Source organism: Heptranchias perlo, chromosome 4 (genome assembly GCF_035084215.1).
Source record: "Heptranchias perlo isolate sHepPer1 chromosome 4, sHepPer1.hap1, whole genome shotgun sequence".
NCBI lineage: Eukaryota > Metazoa > Chordata > Chondrichthyes > Hexanchiformes > Hexanchidae > Heptranchias > Heptranchias perlo.
Window position 1 is genome coordinate 86,540,340 of NC_090328.1, and position 24,636 is coordinate 86,564,975.

Below are 24,636 nucleotides of genomic sequence, written 5' to 3' on the forward strand. Positions count from 1 at the left end.
GAGAGGGTCACAGTTCTGGGTTTTGTTGGCCATTTTTCCATGGAAAGCACCTAAAAATGAGTAGTTTTAAAATGTGCTTTTAAGCTAAAGATTGCTTTAAAGAGGTTAAATTTGCAAGACAGCAGGACTTTCAAATGTTGGGTTTCAGATGGGGAATCTGAACCAGCATCCTGGAGACAATGAAAGATAGTTTTACTTTCCAGCAACTGTTCACGCTCATTGCTGCTACGACAATCCTTTTCATTTAAACTCGGCAGGACTCGTTGCCAAGTTAGGCTGGTGGATTCCGCTCTTGGGTGGGGGATTAGTCAATTTGGTTGAAGTTCAGTAAGATGGTGTACCAAAGTGGGGATCTACTCTTAACTCAGTCTGTCTTCGGACAGATTGAAAAGATACACATGTGAAAGCCACGAATATCCAGTCACGATTGCAACGGGGGATGCTTTAGTTACATCCCCAGATTAAGCTCTATTAGCCGAAGCATAGAATATAAGAGCAGGGAAGTTATGCTAGAACTGCATAAAGCATTGATTAGGCCACAGCCTGAGTACTGCGTATGGATCTGGTCACCCCATTACAGGAAAGGTGTGATTGCACTAGAGAGGGTACAGAGGAGATTTACGAGGATGTTGCCAGGTCTGGAAAATTTTATCTATGAGAAAAGATTGGAAAGGCTGGGGTTGTTTTCTTTGGAACAAAGGAGGCTGAGGGGAGATTTAATTGAAGTGTATAAAATTATGATGGGATTAGATCGAGTGGATAGGGAGGACCCCTCTCTCTTAGCAGAGGGGTCAGTGACCAGGGGGAATAGATTTAAAGTAATTGGTAGAAGGATTAGACGGGAGCTGAGGAGAAATTTTTTTACCCAGAGGGTGGTGGGGGTCTGGAACTCACTGCCTGAAAGGGTGGTAGAGGCAGAAACCCTCATCACATTGAAAAAGTACTTGGATGGGCACTTGAAGTGCCGAAACCTACAGGGCTACAGACCAAGTGCTGGAAAGTGGGATTAAGCTGGATAGCTCTTTTTTGGCCGACACGGACACAGTGGGCCAAATGGCCTGCTTCTGTGCCGTAACTCTCTGATTCTAAGTGGGTATAAGGAGCTGTGAGTCAACTCATTCAAACTACTTCACGGAGAAACTGATGCCACTGAACCCGAAAAGGTGTCTACGGCAGACCCGCATTCTTAACAGCAGGTTTGGGTGGTGATGAGTTGTAGCACCCAGTTATGTTCTGTAACTTTGAACACCCATGGAGATTCTTTGGGCAAATTAATAATCCATAATTAATAATCAATAGCATAATGAATCGCACACCCCAGACTGGAGGCAATCAGGCAGGCCCACCTGAGAGCAGAAAATACAGCTCTCCATGCCCGTTCTGCAAAACATGTTTTCATGTACTTTAAGTTTATTTTTCATGATTACATTGTGTAATGATTTTTATTTACGGTGAAAATAAATCTTATCGATAGTTACTGCAAAGAACTATGACTGACCACCAAACTTTTTTGTGTGCAATTGACCTCAAGGATCACAGTGTCTTTCCCTCGGTATAGTTAGTGCCAATGATACAGGTTGTACAATACAAACTCAAGGATATCATCTAGGAATGATGAAATAGGGTTTGATTTTTGTGTTAATTTATCAAGTGAATGAGCATCACAACTTCCCATGTGATGAATCACGGGTTGCTGCTCTGTGGGCAGGAAGATAAAATCAGCAAGTGACTCATTACATACTGCTCTCATGCGCCTCTTGATTACATGTTACAAAGTGCTATTGCGAGCAGGTTGCCTGACCATCTTTTGAGTAGGGAATAGTGTGTGCAGCAGTGAAACCTGGAAAAAGAGTCATAGAGTCATAGAGTTATACAGCACGGATAGAGGCCCTTCGGCCCATCGTGTCCGCGCCGGCCATCAAGCCCAGTCTAATCTAATCCCATATTCCAGCATTTGGTCCGTAGCCTTGTATGCTATGGCATTTCAAGTGCTCATCCAAATGCTTCTTGAATGTTGTGAGGGTTCCTGCCTCCACAACCCTCTCAGGCAGTGAGTTCCAGATATCATTCAGTTTTAAGCATGGATGGGGATCATTACAATCTTCGAATATGTACCTTTTATATATTAAGAAATGGTCTCACATCAGATTGTTAATCGTCATAGATTAAAAGAACAATGATGCTGCATTGAGAATATTTTTTTGAAAGTCAAGTTTATGAAACAACTTGGAATTGGCACTCCAAAAGATTTCCCCTTCAGTCAATCTCTGCTTTCTTTTTCTCCCCTTGTTTTCTATGTTTTACATTCTTTTCTACACCTCCAAGTATCCGTCTCTCTGCCTCTTTCTCTGAGGAATGATTTCCTCTGTGCGCTATGTGTAGCAAAATCATAAACCTGTTCTTTACAATTTTATTACACATAGCACAATGAGGAAATCTACTGCCTCAATCTCAATCTATGTGCGTCTTTGACTTATGTCTGTTTGGTTTTTTAGTTTCATGTGGCCTAGCCAACTAATGAGTTTAGTGAATCAGAAAACAATGCTTTGATTATCTATCCACCAACTACAGACTAAAAATCTTGCCTATGCTGTGCACTTCCTGTATAGGTCACACTTACTTTCTCTAACACTTACCTGTCAAATTTCTTCTGTCGCACCTTTTGTCATCAAATAGTCAAGTCATTACCATTCACATGAATGATCAGCAGAAAACCGACTACCGGATAAAAACTCATTGGAAAAATTAAGGAATAGAATCAAAAGAATGATCCCCACGTGTTTTTCTTTACTCCGTGCAAATCAGCACCAAATGAATGTATGTTTTTTTTATTGGCAAAATTTAGGGAATAAAAAGGAATAACCTAATTTATTTCTCTTAAATTACTTAATTACAAATATTATGAGCATGATTTTAATCTCGATCCGGGAAGAGAGTGGGGGTTGGGGGGGGGAAGGACTTTCGGGTGTGAAACCTGGAATCGAAGTTGGCGGGTCGCAATCTGCGATCGTGACCTCAATGAGGTCAACAAATTTTACATCTAGGCTTCGTGCCCGGCAGCCAACCTGATTGACAGGCTGGCTGGCTGTCGGGCAGGAAGGCCTGCGGTACCAGGCCGCAGCCAGAGATCAGTGGGAGGGAGGGAGGGATCATGGGCCGGGGAGGACATCGGGGGATCTGATGCCGGGTGGTGGAGATCACGGGGGGATCTGTTGCCAGGACTTGGAGATTGCGGTGGGGGGTCTTATGTCGTGAGGAGATCGGGGCGGGGTGGGGGGGCGGGTGGGGCTGATGCTGGGCAAAGATCGGAGGTTGCTCAAAGAGGTTAGAGATCGGAAGATGAGATCGGAGGTCGGGTGAAGAGTCAAAGGTAGGTGGAGGGCCACCACCATTGGAGGAGGGGAGGCTGATCGCGGGATCCTGTTGGCCAGGTGAGCTTGTTGGGCCTGGATGAAGCACTCCTGCTCCCCCGGGCCCACAAGCAGTGCAATAAAGGCACTCACCTCATGGATCCGGCTCTTCCCGTCTGTTTTCACCTGACATGAATCAGAAGCAATGGGAAACCCGAACAGGTAAGGTTAAATTCATTTTACTTTTGAAATGCACAAAATATTAAGTACCTCAAGTATTTAAATGAGGTACATTGCCCTTTAAGTATCTGCCCGCCGGCTTTAAGTGGGGGCGGGACTTCCTGGTGTCTGTTGTGCACATGCATACAAATCTGCCTGGGTTAAACCCAGAAGTGGGCGCATTAGAGCCGGGATACGGTTCCACTCCAAAAAGCTGTTATTTTAACCTCCCCACCCGTTCTTGGGAGTTAAAATTACCCCTTATGAATCTATTTCAAAGATGCTATTGCAGGACAAATACTTCAATATTTTACTTGACTGTACAGCATTAAGAATCTCAAATGAACTGGAAAACTGACACTGAATGAAGAGCATCTTTCCTCAGCTGGTTGTGTGTAATACTGTAACATAGCCAGAGCAATTTGAAAGCTGAGTTAGATTAGTGGCCCCAAGGGGGAGGCACACAAGATCAGAGGACAAGCTTTGATGAGCATGATCTTGGATAAACTATTTTGTGCCTCAGACTACCGTTCCATCTACCGTTTAACAATACGGGTCCTGTCTTGTGGCAGTGGTGATATCCATTTGTATTTGTTGTTGAGTCAGTAATAACATGTACAGACAGAAAAGTGTAAAACATTCTTTTGAAGAGCTCTCTCTGTAATTGTTACTGCCTAAGGTGGGAAAGGAGTGGTATTCAGGCACCAGTGACCCCACTCTTTGCTTTTGGTCATGGAGGGTAAGGGCCTGTTGCTACATATCTTGGAGGCTCAGTGTTGCATGCAGTGTCAGAGGTTTCTGTCTTTAATGGAAGGAGGTGTGGAGGGGGGCAAGTTCAGCTGACTTAAGATTTGTATCTGGGTGGAAGGTATGATTTACTACTTTGAATTGTATCAAGGAAATCTTTCATTGTGCCAGTTGTGAGTGATACTATAACCAGCAAGAGTATTGAGTGGTGCCATATTGTTAGAGGGACCCATAGCACACTCAGAGGACAAGCTCTGAAACATTGCCCACCTCCTTCTTTGCCTGACCCCTATCACGCTGAAACCCTTGTTTACATCATCTTCAGACTCATCTCCTCCAAAGCTCTCCTTGCCAGTCTCTCAAGCTCGACCTTACATAAGCTGAAGTTCATCAAACTCTACTGCATTCTGTCACATCATGTCCCACTCTCCTACCATTTCTGTCCTCAATAATCACCATTAGCTTCCCATCCTCTATTGCACTTCTTTTGACATCCTTATCTTGTTTTCAAATCCCTTCTTAGGATTGCCTCATGGTATCTCTGGAACCTCCTCTAGCTCCATGTCTTGGCTTGCACTCATGCTACTCTGACCTATGGGGCATCTCCCCACCCCCACCCCACCAACAGAAGCCGAACCTTCAGCTGACTTGATCCTACACTCTGGAATTCTGTCCCTAAACCTATCTGCCTTTCTACCAAGATCTTCACCTTCAAATGACTTGTGAAAACCTACATCTTCAACCATGCCTTTGATCACTTTTCCTTATACGGGTACGGTAGCATAGTGGTTGTGTCACTGGAATAACGATCCAGAGGCCTGGAATAACAATCCAGAGGCCTGGACTAATAATCCAGAGTCACAAGTTCAAATCCCGCCCCGGTATTTAAATTTAATTAATTAAATAAAAATCTGGAATTTAAAAAAAAACTAGTATCAGTAATGGTGGCCATGAAACTACTGGATTGTCGTAAAAACCCATCTGGTTTACTAATGTCCCACGGCGAAGAATCACTGAAGAGACTACACGATAACATCAACAAGTTCCATCCCACCATCAAACTCACCATGGACTACTCCTCAGAATCGGTTTCTTTCTTGGACACACAAATCTCCATCAAAGACGGGCACCTCAGCACCTCACTCTACCGCAAGCCCACGGACAACCTCACGATGCTCCACTTTTCCAGCTTCCACCCCAACCACGTCAAAGAGGCCATCCCCTATGGACAGGCCCTACGAATACACAGGATCTGCTCAGACGAGGAGGAACGCGATGGACACCTACAGACGCTGAAAGACGCCCTCGTAAGAACGGGATATGACGCTCGACTTGTCGATCGACAGTTCCGACGGGCCACAGCGAAGAATCGCATAGACCTCCTCAGAAGACAAACACGGGACGCAACCAACAGAGTACCCTTCGTCGTCCAGTACTTCCCTGGAGCGGAGAAACTACACCATGTTCTCCGCAGCCTTCAACATGTCATCGATGACGACGAACACCTCGCTAAGGCCATCCCCACGCCTCCACTGCTCGCCTTTAAACAGCCACCCAACCTCAAACAGACCATCGTTCGCAGCAAGTTACCCAGTTTTCAGGAGAACAGCGTCCACGACACCACACAACCCTGCCACGGCAACCTCTGCAAGACTTGCCAGATCATCGACACGGATACCACCATCACACGAGAGGACACCACCCACCAGGTACATGGTTCATACGCATGTGACTCGGCCAACGTTGTTTACCTCATACGTTGCAGGAAAGGATGCCCCGGAGCATGGTACATTGGCGAGACCATGCAGACGCTGCGACAACGGATGAACGGACACCGCGCAACAATCGCCAAACAGGAGGGTTCCCTCCCAGTCGGGGAACACTTTAGCAGTCAAGGACATTCAGCCACCGATCTTCGGGTAAGCGTTCTCCAAGGCGGCCTTCGAGACACACGACAACGCAAAATCGTCGAGCAGAAGTTGATAGCCAAGTTCCGCACCCATGAGGACGGCCTCAACCGGGATCTTGGGTTCATGTCACGCTACACGTAACCCCACCAGCAAAAAGGGGGAAAAAATTTATATGTTTTTAAAAATTCTCTCTCTCTCTCTCTCTCTGCTATTTTGAGTTTCTTTCTGCCTGCCTGTGTAAAAGACACAATGTATATCGAGTGTACTGGGACGTGCTGTTCTCCGTGACTGGCCTGTTTGAATAACAACGACACCTTTTGATTGGTGTGATGCTGTCCCAACATCGTATAAGATATGCGATTTGAGAACCTTTTCATTCATTCATCTGACGAAGGAGATAATCTCCGAAAGCTTGTGATTTTAAAATAAATTTGTTGGACTATAACCTGGTGTTGTAAGATTCCTTACATTTGTCCACCCCAGTCCATCACCGGCATCTCCACATCACGATGTATTGGATGGCATTTTAAGAGGTGGCGTTAGGTTGTTTGTTCTGAGTATTTCTGAAAAGAATTGGAATGTTCCTTTTCTCAGATGATATCGTGTTGTTGATGATGGACTCACTTGAGGATCAAGTGCACTCCATTCACCATCTTAAACAATGTCCCAAAACCTCCAGGAAATAATTGTTTTTGCCCTCAGTGCTCATATTCCCCATCAGAATTTCTAAATCCAACCCTTTTGTGTACTTTGGATTTTCCTTACATTACAAGTGATAAAATATTGAGTGCACCAACAACTTATGTTATAACAAGCTCATGGTCCCACTGCACTCACAGTGTAAATACTTGTGTTCACATGTTATAAGCAAGGCCATAGGACTGCAGTTTTCACAAAAAATGGACCAAATTGTGGAATTTGATTCTCAAAACATTGATAAAAACCCTGGAATCCCATGTAATAAAACGGAATTTAACTTCAGCTCTGGTTTTAACCCTGTGGCGAGAATGAGGCGGGCAGGTGGTTAAAATGGTGGTCAGGTGCATGATGCATTCGTGCATGCCACCATTTTAATCCCACCGATTACGGTTATGGGGAAGGTGCTCACCACAGGCGGGCGGGGGCCACATCAATATTTAAATGTCAGGGTGTGATGATGTAATTGGTACCCCAACACTCTTTTTACTACGGATCGTGGCTGCGACGTCCCGTGCCAGAGCTACCCACCACAGTCACCATCTAATATTTCTGTGCAATTTTAAATTTGGCTTGTATTTCATTTATGTAAACTATTGAAATTTAAGTAAACTATTGGATTCTGAATAGTGTTTATTTGTAGCCTCATGTTAACCCCCAGCTTTGTTCTGCATCCATCCAGCCTCCATTTTACGACCCTGTGGTGCCAGTGGACTTTGAGGAGTTCCTGATGTCACAATTCAACGTTACAGACCCTGACCTTCAACAAGACCTGGGTGACTTCCCTGACGATGACTTGGAGATTACTTTTGTTCCAAGGGAGTGCAGGACCATGCAGCCTTCTGTTCCAGAAGAAGGGTATAACACCTATATACCAGTTTGGTCCAGTTTAATACAATTTATCCTTATATTTATACAACAACAAACATGAAATACCAAAATGACAGTATTTCATGGAACTTCTCTGATGCATAGAGACTGTTCAACAGTATTAGGACATCAAGGACATCAAGGCCTTGGAGAGGGTGTTGAGATTTACTAGCATGGTACCAGGAATGAGGGACACTTATGTGGAGAGACTGGATAATCTGGGATCGTTCTCCTTAAAACGGAGAAGGTTAAGGGAAGATTTAATAGAAGTGTTCAAAATCATGAAGGGTTTTGATGGAATAAATAAGGAGAAACTGTTTCCACTGGCAGGAGGGTCAGTAACTAAAGGGCACAGATTTAAGGTAATTGGCAAAAGAACCAGAGGGATGATGAGAATAATTTTTTTTTACACAGCAAGTTGTTATGATCCGAAAGGCTGGTGAAAGCAAATTCATAGTAACTTTCAAGAGGGAATTGGATAAATACTTGAAAAGGAAAAATTTACAGGGCTCTATAGGGAAAGAGCAGAGGAGTAGGACTAATTGGATAGCTCTTTCAAAGAGCCGGCACAGGCACGAAGAGCCGAATGGCCTCCTTCTGTGCTGTATGATTGTGATATATTTTGATTTATATCTCACACACTCACACTCACTCTCTCTCACACACACACACCCACACACACATGTCAATTTTTAAGCCTTAGAGAAGCTCGAAACGAAAGGAATATGATTATAGGTTAGGAGCATTTTTCTTCCCTCTGGGCTCCTTGGGTCACACGTCAACTGCAGTAAAGAGGACACCCAGTTGGGCGGCCTGCTCCCAGACCACCGCCAGTGCTGCTTTTAGTGTGGCCACACCAAGACAATACATCAAGTAAAAGTGTTTCTTGATTAAAAAAAAGAACATGGAGCTGTATCAGCTACACAGCCATGTGTTATTTTAACCAAAATTTTTGAGATAATTTCCAAATATTTATTCAAATTTTAAAATAAGGGCCAGGGGTTTCCTCAGCTGCTCCCACTCTGCTGCTGTAACTTCATGAGAAATGCAGCAAAAATCTCCAGTGAAGTTACCAGGACAGAGCAGGAGCAGGTCTGAGGAAATTCCCGGCCAAGAGATTTAGGAAAAAGTAATGGGAGAGGTGACAGGAAATAACTCCAGTAATTTACACACTTTACCACAACCAATGAAAGCATTAAAATAATGAGCTTCCTGCCAAAGTAGTTGTGGTGGGGAAAGGAATAACTACTTTCTGTTGATTGGAAGCCTGCACTGTGAAGAAAAAAAACTTTTAACCAGATTTCCCAATGGCTCAGTTGGTAAAAGTATACGTGGGCCAGAATTTCTTCGAAAGTTTCAGCGTAACTATGGCATTAGAGCAACGCTGTCCTATTTTTTTCCAAGGAAATTCGTAAGTAACTGATTTAGGCCAGTTTTACACCGAAACATCGGTACGCGCAAATTTCCTTGATCATTCGTGCCATTTCTGAGATACGTCCGCCAAAACTCTCTGTGCTGTGACGATGCTGCACTCCCTCAGTATTGCATTACAATGTGAGCCTAGATTATGTGTGCAAGGCCTGCAATAAGGCTTGAACCCACAACTTCCTGATTCAGAGAAAAGAGCACTGAGCCAAACTGACACTTACGACAGAGCATACAGAAGAAATCTTTCCCTGGTGATTAAATTCAAAATTAAACATTTATCCCAGTACCGTAATATTTGTATTGTAGTAGTTTGTAAAAATTCACATTTATTTTCTTAACAGTACATAACTACTCATAGAAATGGGGATAGTTTGTTGGGACTAACTATATTTTTATAATTTCTAGGGTTGATTTAGATCCTCATGTGCGAGACTGTGTCCAGACCTACACTCAAGATTGGCTTATTGTCAATAGAAGGTAAATTAACAGTTCTAACTCGACTGTGGTAAAACAAAACATAACCCATTGATTGGAAGATTATCAAGTTAACCACAACTCATTTGGAATTGTTGCAGTTTTTTTTGCTAGGGTAGGAAATATTCATGTACTTTGAGGTCTGACAAGGTATTTATTTTGTGAACTAGACTGTACTGTGTATCTGTGGAAAGAGGAAGGTAGGGTTAATGTTTCAGGTCAATGACCTTTCATCGGAAGTGGCTGAGCGTTTCCCGCACTTGCTGTTTTAATTTCAGATTTCCAGCATCTGCAGTATTTTGCTTTTTGTACTATGTATGTAAGACGTAGGAACACACAAAAGAAATGACCAGAAAAGACCACTGAGCCTATGAATGCTCAATGACCTCAAACGTCCTCAGCGGTGTGTGGGGAGTAGGGGTGGGGGGACACATCCTGGCATAAATGCCAAGATGTGACCACCCAAGACTTCCATAGCTGACACCACCAAAGCTCATGGGGTCAGGGAAAGTTACTTCATTAACATGGCAATAGCAGGCTTTTGTGGTGCTGAGGGTGCATCAAGGGCACCCATCCATTGTAGACATTAGTGGAAGAGTTGCCAGCCGGTGGGGGGGCGGGAGCGGATTGCTAGGTCCCATCCCAGGAACATCTTTACACTGCTTCCAGTGTCTCCCTATATATAGGGATTGCATTAACTTTTTTTTTTAAAGTTCTGACTTTTCTTTCAGGGGTCCAGGCCATGGGCCCCATGATGTGTCCCATTTCCGCCATTTGGCTGGTAAGTATCCCTGGATACATCTGTCAATGCTATGCCGGATCCCTCTGAGGACTAGAAAAATGGGAATTCCTGACCCTGCCCTTCTTATGCCGATGTCTTGTTTGGTGTGAGTGGGGGCTCCGTCCCCAACAAGCAATTCCACAATCCCGGAGGTAAACTCGGGACCCAGCGTATCTGGTTCCTGGTTTCATTTGCATTCCTTCTGTCACTCCCACTGAAATTACAGCGGCATTGCGCTGGAAGGGCCACAGATTTTCAGTCCCACCATATCCATTAGATGATACAAACTCATGCATTACTTCCCCAGTCACTAGTCCTGGGAGGACTGAGAAAAAATAAACTCCAGCCAATGTCAGGAAAACCTCTGGGAAATTCCTACCCATGGTGCATCACTAAATGTACTTAGCCAACCCTACTCCCCTTCCCCAAATTTGTCCAAATATCCTTAGGAACACGGATTCTCCTGATCGTCTATCACAACTTTGGCGGAAGAGCCATGGAAACCTAAAAAAACCCGACGTAAACTAGTCTAGTTTCAGTGGTAAACTTCACCCAGACTGTTGGTAGATCAAATAATTCAGATTTATAACATCATCCCACAAACCACCATGTCCCTAGCGCACAGCGTGGAGGTGGGTGAGGCGTGGAGGTGGGTGAGGCGGGTGAGGCGGGGAGGGGGGATTTGGATCTGCCAACCTACAGTCTGACTTCACGGCCCCAGAGCACGAGGCATATGGATCTATCTGAGTTACAGTGCTCCAAACCACTGAGAATATGGGTTCCTCTGATGTATGGCCCTCCAGACCATTAGAGGTAGGGATCCTTCCAAGCCACTGAAGAAATCAGTCAGCTCAGATGAATAAGCTGCTAAACTATTAAAGAAATCAGATACTTATCTACAAGACCCAATGGAATTCAAACAGCCATACTGCAAAAACTTTATTTGTTTTTGAAGATTTACCAATTACTCCTTTTCAATTATTAAAACCAGAAGCATGAGAGAAAGTCAACTCTTCATATTCAAGGCATGTTTCTCTTTCTTGTTAAATAGCTGCTAACATCCCACACATTTTTGTGACTTATGTGGAAAATATAATGGATTATTACCAGAGACATTGAAACGTTGTTGTATCCTGTTTTAGCTTATGTTCATTCTAATGCCTCGTGTTTAGGAACCAAGGAGAAATAGGGTCCTTGAATTCAAGCAGACTCGAATCAAGGAGAGATCTGTTCAAGACTCTTCCAAAACAGCTATTTGAATCAGAAGAAAGTGGTGACTCAGCCAATCAAGAATTTCAGGTATCTGTTCAATTATTTCACTTTCTTTGTTTTACTCTATCTTTTCTGACTTTCCTTTTTTATTTTTTTCTCATTATAGAATTTTGTAGCCAGCGAAAATTGTAAACCAAGCAAATGTCTCTGCTAATTATTATTATATTTTAGCAATGAAGCCAACTAACTTATTGAAGAAACACCATCCTGATTAATGTCCAGTGATCCCTGGTGGAAAGCAAATGTGTGACCATCAAAGAAAGACCGGACTGAGCTTGACTGTGACACCTCCCCCTCTCCTGCTGTTGAACAATCTGCCAGCACTCATTGTCTAGGCTCTCACATAAAGATTGGTCACTCGAGCGAGATACTGGTGGGGTCTCGACACTTGGGTAACCGTACCAAGCGAGAATCCCTGCCGTCAGGAAAGGAGGACAGAAATTTGGGGGAAAAATGTAAAGAGGGGGAAGCCAGCAGTTAGCTTGTTTCCAGTTGTCTACTGATAATGCTCCGAACTGACTGCTAGGAAGTGTATCCACCCAGTTGAAGTGACTTTCATTCCACTTATCCCTCCTTATGACTCCAGTGGCTTGTATTCCCTGCTCTAAACTTGTCTTTCATATGTAGTTCATTTGTAGATATAACTCTTCAACATGGTGGCAGTCCATTTACTTGGATGGGACGGTAACTGTTTCTGGAATGTTCAGACTGGTTTGACATTGTTTTTTCCTGTGAAGTCCTACCATTATTACAATATTCGCGTGGAAGGTGTTTGACTTGTTTCGAGTTGAAAGGGCACAATTAAGTCCTTCTTTGTTACATTCCCGTGTAAATAAACATACTGAATGATGCCCTACCCTAATGTGATGTGCGCTACATTTGTAGCAAATAAAACACTGTTCAACAAGCTTCTGCATTGATGCATGATGCCTCCCTATACTTCAGGATAGAATGTGCTTTTTTTAACTGATACATGCACCATAGTAAAAATTGGCTTTTAGTACACTGACTTTCCAGTCCTAACATTAAATTAAGGCCTGGGCTGAGTGTGACTTGAAGTCCAGTTAAGTATGCCATGTATTGATTTGGGAATTGCTGATTTATTTGATCCACCCTCAACAAGCTTATTGCTGTCATTAACTCACTGCCATTAAAATGTTTCTGTCCTCTTAAACCAATGCTGTGCAATGTTAACGACTATGTAATGTTAACCACTATTACTATCGCAGAATTATTTGCACGTGGTTAGGTGGGCACTAAAATTACTGCTGACCAGATTCTCACCACTTTTATTTAAAACATTTTCCAAAGTAGTGTATATATAACATAATGTTACAGTAATAAAGCTGCTTCTGAAATCTGAGTAGCATTACTCTTGTAATAAGCGTTTTTTCATAGAACCACAGAAGTTTACAGCATAGAAAGAGACTATTCACTCGTCATGTCTGTGCCTGTTCTATGTTAAATCGCATTGTCTTACTTTCTCTTTATAGCCCTGTGTTTTTCTCTGCTTCAAATATATATCCAATTTCCCCTTAAAAGATGGAATGGTCATTTGCACAGTTAAGTGGACAATAAAATTATGCCCACCAAAAAAATCACCATTTTTTAATTTATTATTTTTTGAAATGGGATATCTAACATTAATTTTACAATAATGAAGCTACTTCTGATACCTGAGTGGCATTATTCCTGTAATATGGGATTTCTCAGTAAGAAAATGTATGAGGTTATGAACATTTTACACATCGTTTGAAGGCTTTACTCAGTCTCATAAATCAGAAATGACTTTTTCTACAGGATGATTTAAGACCTCATTCTGTTCTTTTTATTTTGCATGCCGGCAAGAAAGTTATGTTTGTAAACCTCCAGAAATGATGATTACTGAGCACTGTGATTGTCATGTCCTCCAGCCAGATTTATACTACTGTGTTTAGATGATGTGAACATCAAACTATTATTATACCTAAATGCTTCTAAAGTACTATGACCATTATGATCCTATTTGTGTCCCTTTAATAGAACATATACAACATGATGACTTGACTGTCAGAGGTTACTGCTCTGCTGCCCTTTTTGGAGTCTGACTGGAACATCACCTCCAAACATTCCTATGCAAGCTTCCTAATACCAGCATGTTTAAGTGATGGGGAAGTTAAAAGGCTTCTGGTGGTGCTGGCCCAGAATAAACCTACCCTGATTTTGCAAGCGTGTCAGTTATGTGTTGTATGCCTTTACCCGACCTTATAAATCAGTAATGACTTTTCTTACAGGATGATTCAAGACCTCATCCGGTTCTATGTGAGGAAACTGGGAGGTCAACATTGACATCATGTGATTTTGACCTTCGAAGCTTGCAGCCAGATACCCGCTTAGAAAATATATTTCAGCCCATCGGTCCAGAGGAGCTTGACAGACAAAATGAAGAAACACGGAGAGCCAACCGACAGACAGAATTATTTGCTCTCTATCCATCAACAGACGAGGTATGAGGTTATAAAGATTTTACACGTTGTTTAAACAATAGTAAAAGGACAATTAATGTTTTTGTTAATTTGAATACTTTGCAATTTCAAAAGCATGCACACGCTTTCTTTTCTCGCTGCAAAGTTGTTTTCTGGAAATTTCACGATTCTCTTTCAAGAAAATAATACTCCTTCTAATCATTAATTACAGTACCTTTAAACATGCAATTAGTCTGCAAAAATTGCTAACTGATGCTATGCTTTTAATTGGATTAGAAACATGGATGTGTTAGCATGAATGGCAATTCATCACAAAATATGTAACGTACTTGAAACATCTTCCGTTCTGTTGCTAGGAGGACGCAGTGGAAATTCGTCCAGCTCCTGACTGTCCGAAAGAACACTTGGGGCAGAGGATCCATGTAAAGTGCCAAATCTTAAAGTAATTTTCACATTTCATTATTTACATAAAACAGTTTTAACATACTCAAATTTACCTGAAGTATTGACTGTAAAATGTAAATGTGGAATTATAACGAGTCAAAAACAATATTCTAATTCCAAGAAATACTAACATTATTTAAAAGTAATCTTGAGTACAAATTGCTAGTGTTATTCAACAAAAGATTAATAACCAACGAATTGTATGGTAGCTTGAACATTCATGTGTTTAACATAAGAACATAAGAAATAGGAGCAGAAATAGGCCATATGGCCCCTCGAGCCTGCTCCACCATTCAATAAGATCATGCTGATTTACAACCTCAACTCCACTTTGCCTAATCCCCATATCTTTTGATTCCCTTAGAGTCCAACAATCTCAGTCTTGATCTCAGTCTTGAATATACTCAACGACTAAGCATCCACAGCCATCTGGGGTGGAGAATTCCAAAGATTCACAACCATCTGAGTGAAGATATTTTTCCTCATCTCAGTCCTAAATGGCCGACCACTTATCCTGCGACTATGCCCTCTAGTTCTAGACTCTCCAGCCAGGGGAAACAACCACTCAGTATATACCCTATCAAGCCCTCTCAGAATCTTTTATGTTTCAATGAGATCACCTCTCATTCTTCTAAACTCCAGAGAGTATAGCCCATTCTACTCAATCTCTCCTCATAGGACAACCCTCTCATCCCAGGAATCAATCTAGTGAACCTTCGTTGCACTGTCTCTAAAGCAAGTATATCCTTCCTTAGGTAAGGAGGCCAAAACTGTACACCGAACTCCAGGTGTGGTCTCACCAAAGCCCTGTACAATTGCAGCAATAAATCCTTACTCTTGTATTCCAACCCCCTTGCAATAAAAGCCAACATACCATTTGCCTTCCTAATTGTTTGCTGTACCTGCATGTTAACTTTCTGTGTTTCGTGTACGAGGACACCCAAATCTCTCTGAACACCAACATTTAATAGTTTCTCACCATTTAAAAAATATTCTGTTTTTTTTCTATTCTTCCTACCAAAGTGAATAACCTCACATTTCCCCACATTATACTCCACCTGCCACCTTCTTGCCCACTCACTTAACCTGTCTATATCCCTTTGCAGACTCCTTGGGCTCGATTTTAGGGTCGGGTTTCCTGCGGGTTTCCAGCGGGGGGGCCCCGAAAATCCCGATATGAGGTCACGTGACCGGATCGCGCCGCGATCCCGACCACTTCCGGGTTCGCCGATGACGTGCGGGGCTGCGTGCGTGGCCCCCGCTGGTGGGAATCCCGCAGGCAATTAAAGCCAGCGGGGTTCCACTTGAGAGTACTTACCTTGCTTGTTGAGGTCATTAAATGAGCTGAATCAGCTGTCAAAATAGGAAGTGTGGGATTTCACCTGCATCGCAGCGTGTTTCCCACACTGGGGGAAACAGTCTCTCTCCAACCAGGCGTGTTGCAGCCAGCAGCCGGTGGCAGGTGTCAAGGTGCACCCCACGGGGGAGAGCCCTCACCCACGCAGGAGGCCACCGTGTCACATAAGGCAACCCCTGCCCCCCACCACCCCCCGCCAAGCCAGAGGACAAACCGACACGAAACCGCTGCCCCAGTCCGAGGAACCACCCACCTACCCTGCACAACCCCTCAGACCAACACCTGCCAGATGGGTGGTGCGTGGACACCCTCGGAGGACGAACAGCATGACCAGCCCCAGCAGCCTCGCAGTCCACGCCGTCCGCCGCACAGACGTGTAGCCCCCCAACACGGGGTTGTTGCACGCCCACCTGCACAGCAGGAGGGAGGGCTACCGCAGAGAGAGACGCATCGCAGAGGGCACTACCCTCGCCACAGGGTCCACAGACCGAGGCGCAGCTCCCCGGACCTCTCCGAGCAGCAGTGCACACGGAGGCGCAGATTTGCTCGACATGTAGTCGTGGAGATCTGCAGGCTCTTTCATGCCGAGCGGCTCCTGGCTGGCCCCAGCACCAACTGCTTACCTGTCGCTGTCAAAGTCACCACTGCCCTCCACAACTTCTCCTCCGCATCCTTCCAGGGCGCAGCCGGCTACACCTCGGATGTCTCTCAGTCGTCTGCGCGGAAGAGCCCTGCAAATACACCTGCACCTACTCTGCAGTAACACGATGGGTGGCATCAGTGGTGGGTCCTCATAGTGATACCCAGGAGCGGGCATTATTGGACACAACAGACTGGATTCGCGGAGACATGGCAGTGGTGATGCCAATATAATGTGTGCTGTTTGTTGCTCTGAAATTCAATATAGGTAACACCCATGGCAAACCCTCCGACACCGTTGTGCACCCCCTTCATGCTCACGAAACATTTGCCTTACGCTGCCTACTGCACATATGTGATGCATGCCCTGTGGCTGCAGCACAGGTGGTGGCAGGTTGAGTGAGGCTGGCCGTGAGGGAGATGCACGAGAGGGTGAGTATGGGATAGAGCCATGAGATTGTATGGTCGGGTTTCCTGCGGGTTTCCAGCGGGGGGGCCCCGAAAATCCCGATATGAGGATTGGGTCGCGTGTTAGTGGCAGGATGAGTACTGGCGAGGTGAGTAGGTGGAGGTAAGATGAGGATGGGGTTTGAGTGGGTATGAAGAGTGATGTGACAGAGTAGTGTTGGCGGTGCCGAAGGAGATGTGGGGTGGGGGCAGTGTTGTGGCAGATGGAGTGTAGGGGAAAGACTTCGTGTACTCACTTTGGCTGACCTACTAAGGTCATTGCAGCGCCTCCTGCACTGTATGCAGGTGGGCGATATGTTGGTTGCGCAGGTAACCCCCTCTGCCACCTCGAGCCAGGCCTTCTTGGTGGCAGAGGCTGGCCGCTTCCTCCCGCCCGCCGGGTGGAAGATCTCTGTCTTCGCCCTCCTCCTCACCCCATCTGATGATACCTGGGGTGAGGCATCATTAAACTGGGAGCAGCCTTCCCCCTGGGCTGCTCCATGCTGAAATTTGTTCCATTGGTTGCAGCATCTGTCAGTGGAGGACTGCCCCTTTAACTAGAGAGCCTCCAGCTGACAGATCGTACTGCGCATGCGCAGCCCGCCCGACGCGCAGACCAGCAGCGTGGACCCCGGAGGAGCAGGTAATTGATTCCTATTAGTGTGTTGCCTGCTACGATCGCGCGGGCAACCCACTAATTTCACCGAGCGTGTTGACCACGCTCCCGAAACCCAACCCGCCGGAAACCCGCAGGCCTGGTAAAATCGAGCCCCTTGTGTCCTCCCCACAGCTTACTTTCCCACCTAGCTTTGTATCGTCAACAATCTTGGATACATTACACTCGGTCCCCTCATCTAAATCATTAATATAGATTATAAATAGCTGAGGCCCAAGCACTGATCCTTGCGGCACCCCACTAGTTACAGCCTGCCAACCTGAAAATGACCTGTTTATTCCTACTCTCCCTTTTCTGTCCATTTAAAAATCCTCTATCCATGTTAATATATTTTTCCCTGATTTGACCTTATTCACTGATGCATTACTACCATTAAACTCTCTGTCCCTTCCTGAAACAATCTGCTTATCTTTACCCAAATCGTTACACTGTTCTATGGCTTTGACTTCTGTCTTTAGATCTATAAATTTACCCTTATCTGAACCCCCACCCCTGCGTTTTAGTTTAAAGTCCTATCTACAGCCCTCGATTCGCCAAGACACTGGTCCCAGCCCGGTTTAAGTGGTGCCCATCCCAACGGAACAGTTCCCTGTATTCCCAATACTGTGCTAGTGCCCCATGAGTTGAAACCCCTATATCCTTTACCACTCTGTGACCCACACATTTAACCATCTAATCTGTTTAACCCTATGCCAATTTGCGCATGGCTCAGATAGTAATCCAGACGTTATTACCTTATTAATTTGGACCCTAGCTCCTCAAACTCCCTCATTTCTAGTTCTACCTATGTCGTTAGTTCCTACGTGGACCACACCAACTGGATCCTCCCCCTCATGCTCCAAGTTCTTCTCCAGCCGCGCGGAGATATCCTTAACCCTGGCACCGGGCAGACAACACAGCCTTCGGGACCCCCGGTTGCAATGCAGAGAACAGTATCTATCCCCCTGACTATACTATCCCCTACCAGTATCACATTTGTTTTTACTCCCCCCACTTGAATAGCCTCCTGTATCATGGTGCCATGGTTAAATTTTCCATCCTCCCTGCAGTCTATGTTCTCATCCACACAGGTAGCAAGTACCTTGTACCTCTTGGATAAGATCAAAGGCTGAGGCTCTGCCATCACTGCATTAAACGGATTCAGAACCTTCTGATTGTGCAGCTTTCACATTGATGATGTTACTATGTTAGTGATTCAGACCATCTGTCATGACTTTGATCATTATGATATTTTCTTTTGAAGTTCATTAGGGTATTCAACAATGAAAGTATTTCTGAGTCAGTTGCATTTTTGGAAAAGTTATAATTATTCTTGTGGCAGTTCTAGCAATATTGCAAGATGTTAATGCTTTTTAATTTGAGAAGATTTTTTAAATGAGATTAGTGACTGCAAAGCACATCCGAATTGTTCAAAAATAACCTGTGTACTTAAAAGCAGCAGCTGCAAAAACTCATGGTGGTGTGCTATTGGTTTAACATAGCTTGTTATGGTCAGGTTTTGTCTTAACAAGTAGAAGGAATGTTTCTTAAATGTGGCTGCTTTGAAACTCTTGACAACTTGTTTGTGCTAAATTACTATGGTCAAATTCCTCATGTGTTCTTATCCTTTCCTTGACAGGTTTGAAATTGAAGTAGAGCCAATGTTTGCCAGTTTAGCCTTGTATGACATAAAAGAGAAGAAAAAGGTAATTCTTAAGATAAAAATGTATTGCCATAAATAAAGGACATTTAAGTTGTCTGAGCAAATTTCTGCACACCTGTAATCTGTTGCATGAGCTGATTTTTAAAAATTAAAACATGTATTTGTTCTGCCTTTCCCGCAACCTCACTCCACTGCCAACATCTGACTGAGAAATGAGCATTGTATATTTTTATTCATTCCTTAACAAGAGCTTTTAATTTACAAAACTATTTCTTTAAGAAAAGAAATGAAACAGGTTTTATTTGTACGGAAGCTAAAGTTGAAGTATTGAAAGATACAGAATTAGTAAACAATTCTTTAAAAAGCCCATGTCAAGGTACAATATCTTCCTTTGTTTATGAATAAACAAGGGCTGTATTTAGTATTTTCATCCTTTTCTTTAATATAAAAAAAGTCAATAAAGAAATATTAGAAAAAGTTTGTGCTCAGTCTCAATGGAAAATCCTGTACAACCAGGAATTTCCTACTAAATACCACCTCATATCCTGGGTCTTCTACAGATAAGGGTTATTAACACGTGCTTGTTTGATTTTGAAAATAGTCCAGTCAAAACAGGTTGCTCTGTCCTAAACATGCAGGGTTCCTCCAACGATGTTCGTCCTTAACGTCAACAGCTTCCCAAAGTATGCACCCCCTCAGATGGAGCTAGGTTCGAGGCAGGTGATAGTTAAGGACTACCAAACAACCCTCCCATTCTCAACTATCGCTGCGACAAACCCGCTTCTCTTTAATTAACTTCTTATTCCTCAACACCTTCTAATGGGGAGCTACTCCTCCCATTTTCCCCTTCTCCAGCCTACCTAAAAGCAAATCAGGAATGTCTAGATCCACACATGCATCTAAATTGGCTCTACAGAACCATCCTATTTACCAATAATGTGCTCTGACTGCCAGCAGCAGCATCTAGGTTTCAGTTCCTTTGATTTACAAAAAAAATCATTTCAGACATTGATTACTGGAAAATTCAGCCATAATCTGCTCTGAAAATGTGCCTACTGTGTAGCCACATCACTGGTTGCAACTAGTTCACCCTGCAGGGGATGCTATTGCATTATATTTTTAAAAAATCATCCTATAGATTTTCAAAGTAAAATATACAGTATAACAGACATTGCAATTGAAAAATGTTGTTTCTTTGAGCAAGAGTGGATAATACTAGCGTAGCCCTTGGCAAGGTTTAATAATTAAAGCTTCTCTGATGGCTCAGTGAGCAACATAAACCAGGAAGGTCCCAGGGTTCAGTGGCTTTGGCTCATTTCAATCAGGGTAGTGGTTAGAGCATTGCATTTGGCATCAGTATCCCTTGATTAGGGAAGGGAAATGTCAGCCAGTGTTCCTGCTCCTGATCACTATCCATTGACTACTGTCTGTGTGTAAAGGCAGAACTTGAATTTACATACCCCTAGTACATCCCAAAACACTTAAGAACAGTTAGCAAAATTAAAACCCATGGGATTAAAGCGACACAAAATTGATTGAGGGACAGAAAGCAGAGATTAGTGGTGAACATTTGTTTTTCAGGCTGGAGGGAAGTATTCTGTGGTGTCCCCAGGGGTCAGTTTAAGGACCACTGCTCTTTTTGATATATATTAATGACCTGGACTTGGGTATAGAGGGTATAATTTCAAAGTTTACAGATGACACAAAACTCAGAAATGTAATAAACGATGTGGAGGATAGTAACAGACTTCAGGAGGACATAGACAGACTGGAGAAATGGGTAGACACATGGCAGGTGAAATTTAACACAGTCAAGTGATGCATTTTGGTAGGAAGAATGAGGAGAGGCAACATAAATTAAATGATACAATTTTAAAGGGTATGTAGGAATGGAGAGACCTGGGGGTGCACATACACAAATCTTTGAAGGTAGCAGGACAAGTTGAGAAGGCTGTTAAAAACACATATGGGATCCTGGGCTTTATTAACAGAGGCATAGGGTACAAAAGCAAGGAAGTTATGCTAAAACTTTATAAAACACTGGTTCAGCCTCAGCTGGAGTATTGTGTTAAATTCTGGGCACCGCACTTCAGGAAGGATGTCAAGGCCTTAGAGCGGGTGCAGAAGAGATTTACTGGAATGGTACCAGGGATGACGGTCCTCAGTTATGTGGAGAGACTGGAGAGGCTGGGGTTGTTCTCCTTAGAACAGAGATGGTTAAGGGAAGATTTGATAGAGGTGTTCAAGATCATGAACAGTTTTGACAGAGCAAATAAGGAGAAACTGTTTCCAGTGACAGATGGGTTGGTAACCAGAGGACACAGATTTAAGGTGATCGGCAAAAAAGCCAGAAGCGACATGAGGAAGCATTTTTTTTATGCAGCGAGTTGTAATAATTTGGAATGCACTGCCTGAAATGGTGGTGGAAGCAGATTCAATAGTGACTTTCAAAAGGGAATTAGATAAACATTTGAAGGGAAAAAAATTACAGGGCTCTGGGAAAAGAGATGGGGAATGGGACGATTTGGATAGCTCATTCAAAGAGCCAGCACAGTCACGATGGGCCGAATGGCCTCCTCCTGTGCAGTATCTACTATAATACTATGAACACATGAATTACTTCTGAAGTGCAGTCGCTGTTGTTATTCTATCCCAAAATTAGCAGCTAATTTATTTATAGCAAGGTCTCACAAACAGCAAATTAGATGAATGATCAGTTATTTGGTTTTTATTGTGCTGCTAGCTGAGGGAGGAATGTTGATCAGGACAACGACCTGCTCTTATTTGAATCATTTTACATCCACAAAACAAGCAGGCTGGGCCTCAATTTAGTAACTCATCTGAAAGATTGCACTTGCAACAATGCAGCACTCCCTCAGCATTGAAGTGCTAGCCTAGATTACATGCCCAAGATCTAGAGTATGGCTTAACCCACGACTTTCTGGTTCCGAGGTGAGAGTTGTACCAACTGAGACAAACTGACTCATGAACTTCAGATGCGAAAGAATTGAGCTCAGCTGTGGCGTTTACTTATGGTTGACTATCCTGCAAATACTCACTGCCTAGGCTAACACGTGAAGAGTGGCACTTGGCTAAGGCATTAGAGGACTGCTGATGTCGATGGGACCATAACTCTGTGTGACTCAATGCCTTTGGAAGAAGCAACAAAATCGGGGCGGAGATAGGAAGAGCCAATTTCATCTTCGTTTCTACATCAATTCTGAGAAAATGGAGATATTTGTTCCAGGAACAGGAATAGGCCATTCAGCTCCTCGAGCCTGTTCCACCATTCAATTAGATCATAGTTGATCTGTATCTTAACTCCATCTACCCGCCTTGGTTCCATAACCCTTAATAACAACAGATGTTAGACTAATACTGTTCTGCATTATGTGTTCTTCACTAAAAGCTGAATGTAATTTTTCTTTCAGATTTCAGAAAATTTTTACTGTGATTTGAACACTGACCAGATAAAAACCTTTCTTCGTCCGCACACAAATCAAATGGCATCATCCAGTCTGATTAAGTCGGCCATCTTCTCCATTACCTACCCTTCTCCAGACATCTATCTGGTCATTAAGGTAAGGTGTTGAGTGCCCTGAGCTAAGAGGTTGCTTGACTACACTGAAAATTAAGGCCAGGATTTCCTGCTGGAATTATGCATAACTCCAGCAGAATGTGGCAGGAATTTCTTTGGGAGCATATCCACCAGCTCCCTGCTGTTCTCTGTCACATTCAGTGGAAAATCCAGGAATGGCAAAGGACATACAATCTGTCCACCAAAATAATGGGTGCGTGTATTGTAATAGCTTGTAAAGTATGTATCTCCTGTCATTTGTACCCTGGCAGCACTGAGCGTTAGGAATATCTGGCATTACTAAAAGAAAGGAAAACTTGCATTCATTTAGCAACATTCAGGACATCCCAAAGTGCTTTTACAGCCAATTAAGTTCTTTTGAAGTGTAGTCATTGCTGTAATGTGCTGGCATCTAAGATTGCTATAGTGAGGGGACATTTAAAAATTGAAGGCCTACCTTAGCCAGTGGAATTGATTGCAAGGTGATCAATCGCATAGGCCTGTCACAGCCATTCTGGACATTATTATTTTCAAGGCAATATTGTATAAATTGGGCATTATATTACTTCTCCCCACCCTGAGAAAATGTATTACTTTTAGAATGCATCTAACAGAGTTTTATTTTAAATGCACTGTGTATTGGCTTTTTTCTGACTTATAATATGAAAAAATATAATAGATTTTAAGGTTGGAAGCAAACTGGGGCTCTGCTTCAGTCACAGCGATCACAAGTATTCCTGTACCTCAAATGATGCTGAAGTTTAGCATTAGCCAGACTTCATGTTTAAAAGTAATAAAAACGTGTGAAGGGCTGATTGGCAAAGAGGGGGCTAAGCAAAGCATGCCAACATTAGGTTCATGGTAAGGCTGGCAATGCTAGGTTTAAAACAAAAACAATCTATTGAGAATAGTTATTAAATTGAACAGTAAGATAAAGTTACGGTCACAAGATAGACATTGTGCGTTACTTCAGAGGATGCCTGGGGATTAATCCAAATAAGTAAACTCTTGTGCTGTAGTGATTCACTTATCACAATGTCGTTTGCTGTTTTTAGATTGAAAAGGTCCTTCAGCAGGGAGATATTGCAGAATGTGCTGAACCATATCTTGTTATGAAAGAGTCTGATTCCACAAAGGTAACTGATATTTTCTGCGAATGTTTTCTTCTTGATCCTGTACATTAAGATTTTCCCCGTGGCAGACAGTAACACATTTACTGCTGACAGTACCTATGGATAAATCCGCCATCATCCAAATACTTTAATGTAGATTTTACTCATCATTGCATCTGGGAAACGCTCAGCAGGCGGGACCTGCACATAAAAAAATGTAAAGGAGCAGAGGAAGCGGGAAGGGGTGTTTCCTACCCTGCTGCCTCTCTTTCTGCCATGTGCACGGGTGGGGGTCTTGGGAGTACCTCAGAAATCAAAATAGCAAGTAAGTCAGTAGATAATTTCTCTTACCCACAGCCCCTCCCAGCACAATGTTCAAGCCTTTGGGCTTTCTGGTTGGTGCTGTCTATGATGCTGGCAGCCAGAAGCACATGTTCCTGTTTTCTCACCTTGCTCTTAGCATAAGTCCCTGCCAGGGGTCAGTATTATTTGCACTGAGACAGCATCTGGGCCATGCAGATGGCCTGGTC

At 43.4% G+C, this 24,636-nt stretch overlaps 1 protein-coding gene across 3 annotated transcripts in view; it reads left to right on the plus strand.

Annotated features, from left to right (window-relative positions):
* Positions 1-24,636, plus strand: part of dock8 (dedicator of cytokinesis 8) — a 233,949-nt gene that overhangs the window by 78,287 nt on the left and 131,026 nt on the right. For all 3 annotated transcript variants that reach the window (XM_067983264.1, XM_067983265.1, XM_067983266.1), the window contains 8 exons: positions 7,605-7,780; positions 9,626-9,697; positions 11,648-11,774; positions 14,021-14,233; positions 14,569-14,654; positions 19,394-19,460; positions 22,849-22,998; positions 24,050-24,130. In XM_067983264.1, coding sequence (XP_067839365.1) covers positions 7,605-7,780; positions 9,626-9,697; positions 11,648-11,774; positions 14,021-14,233; positions 14,569-14,654; positions 19,394-19,460; positions 22,849-22,998; positions 24,050-24,130 — 972 coding nt within the window. The remainder of the gene's footprint in view (positions 1-7,604; positions 7,781-9,625; positions 9,698-11,647; positions 11,775-14,020; positions 14,234-14,568; positions 14,655-19,393; positions 19,461-22,848; positions 22,999-24,049; positions 24,131-24,636) is intronic.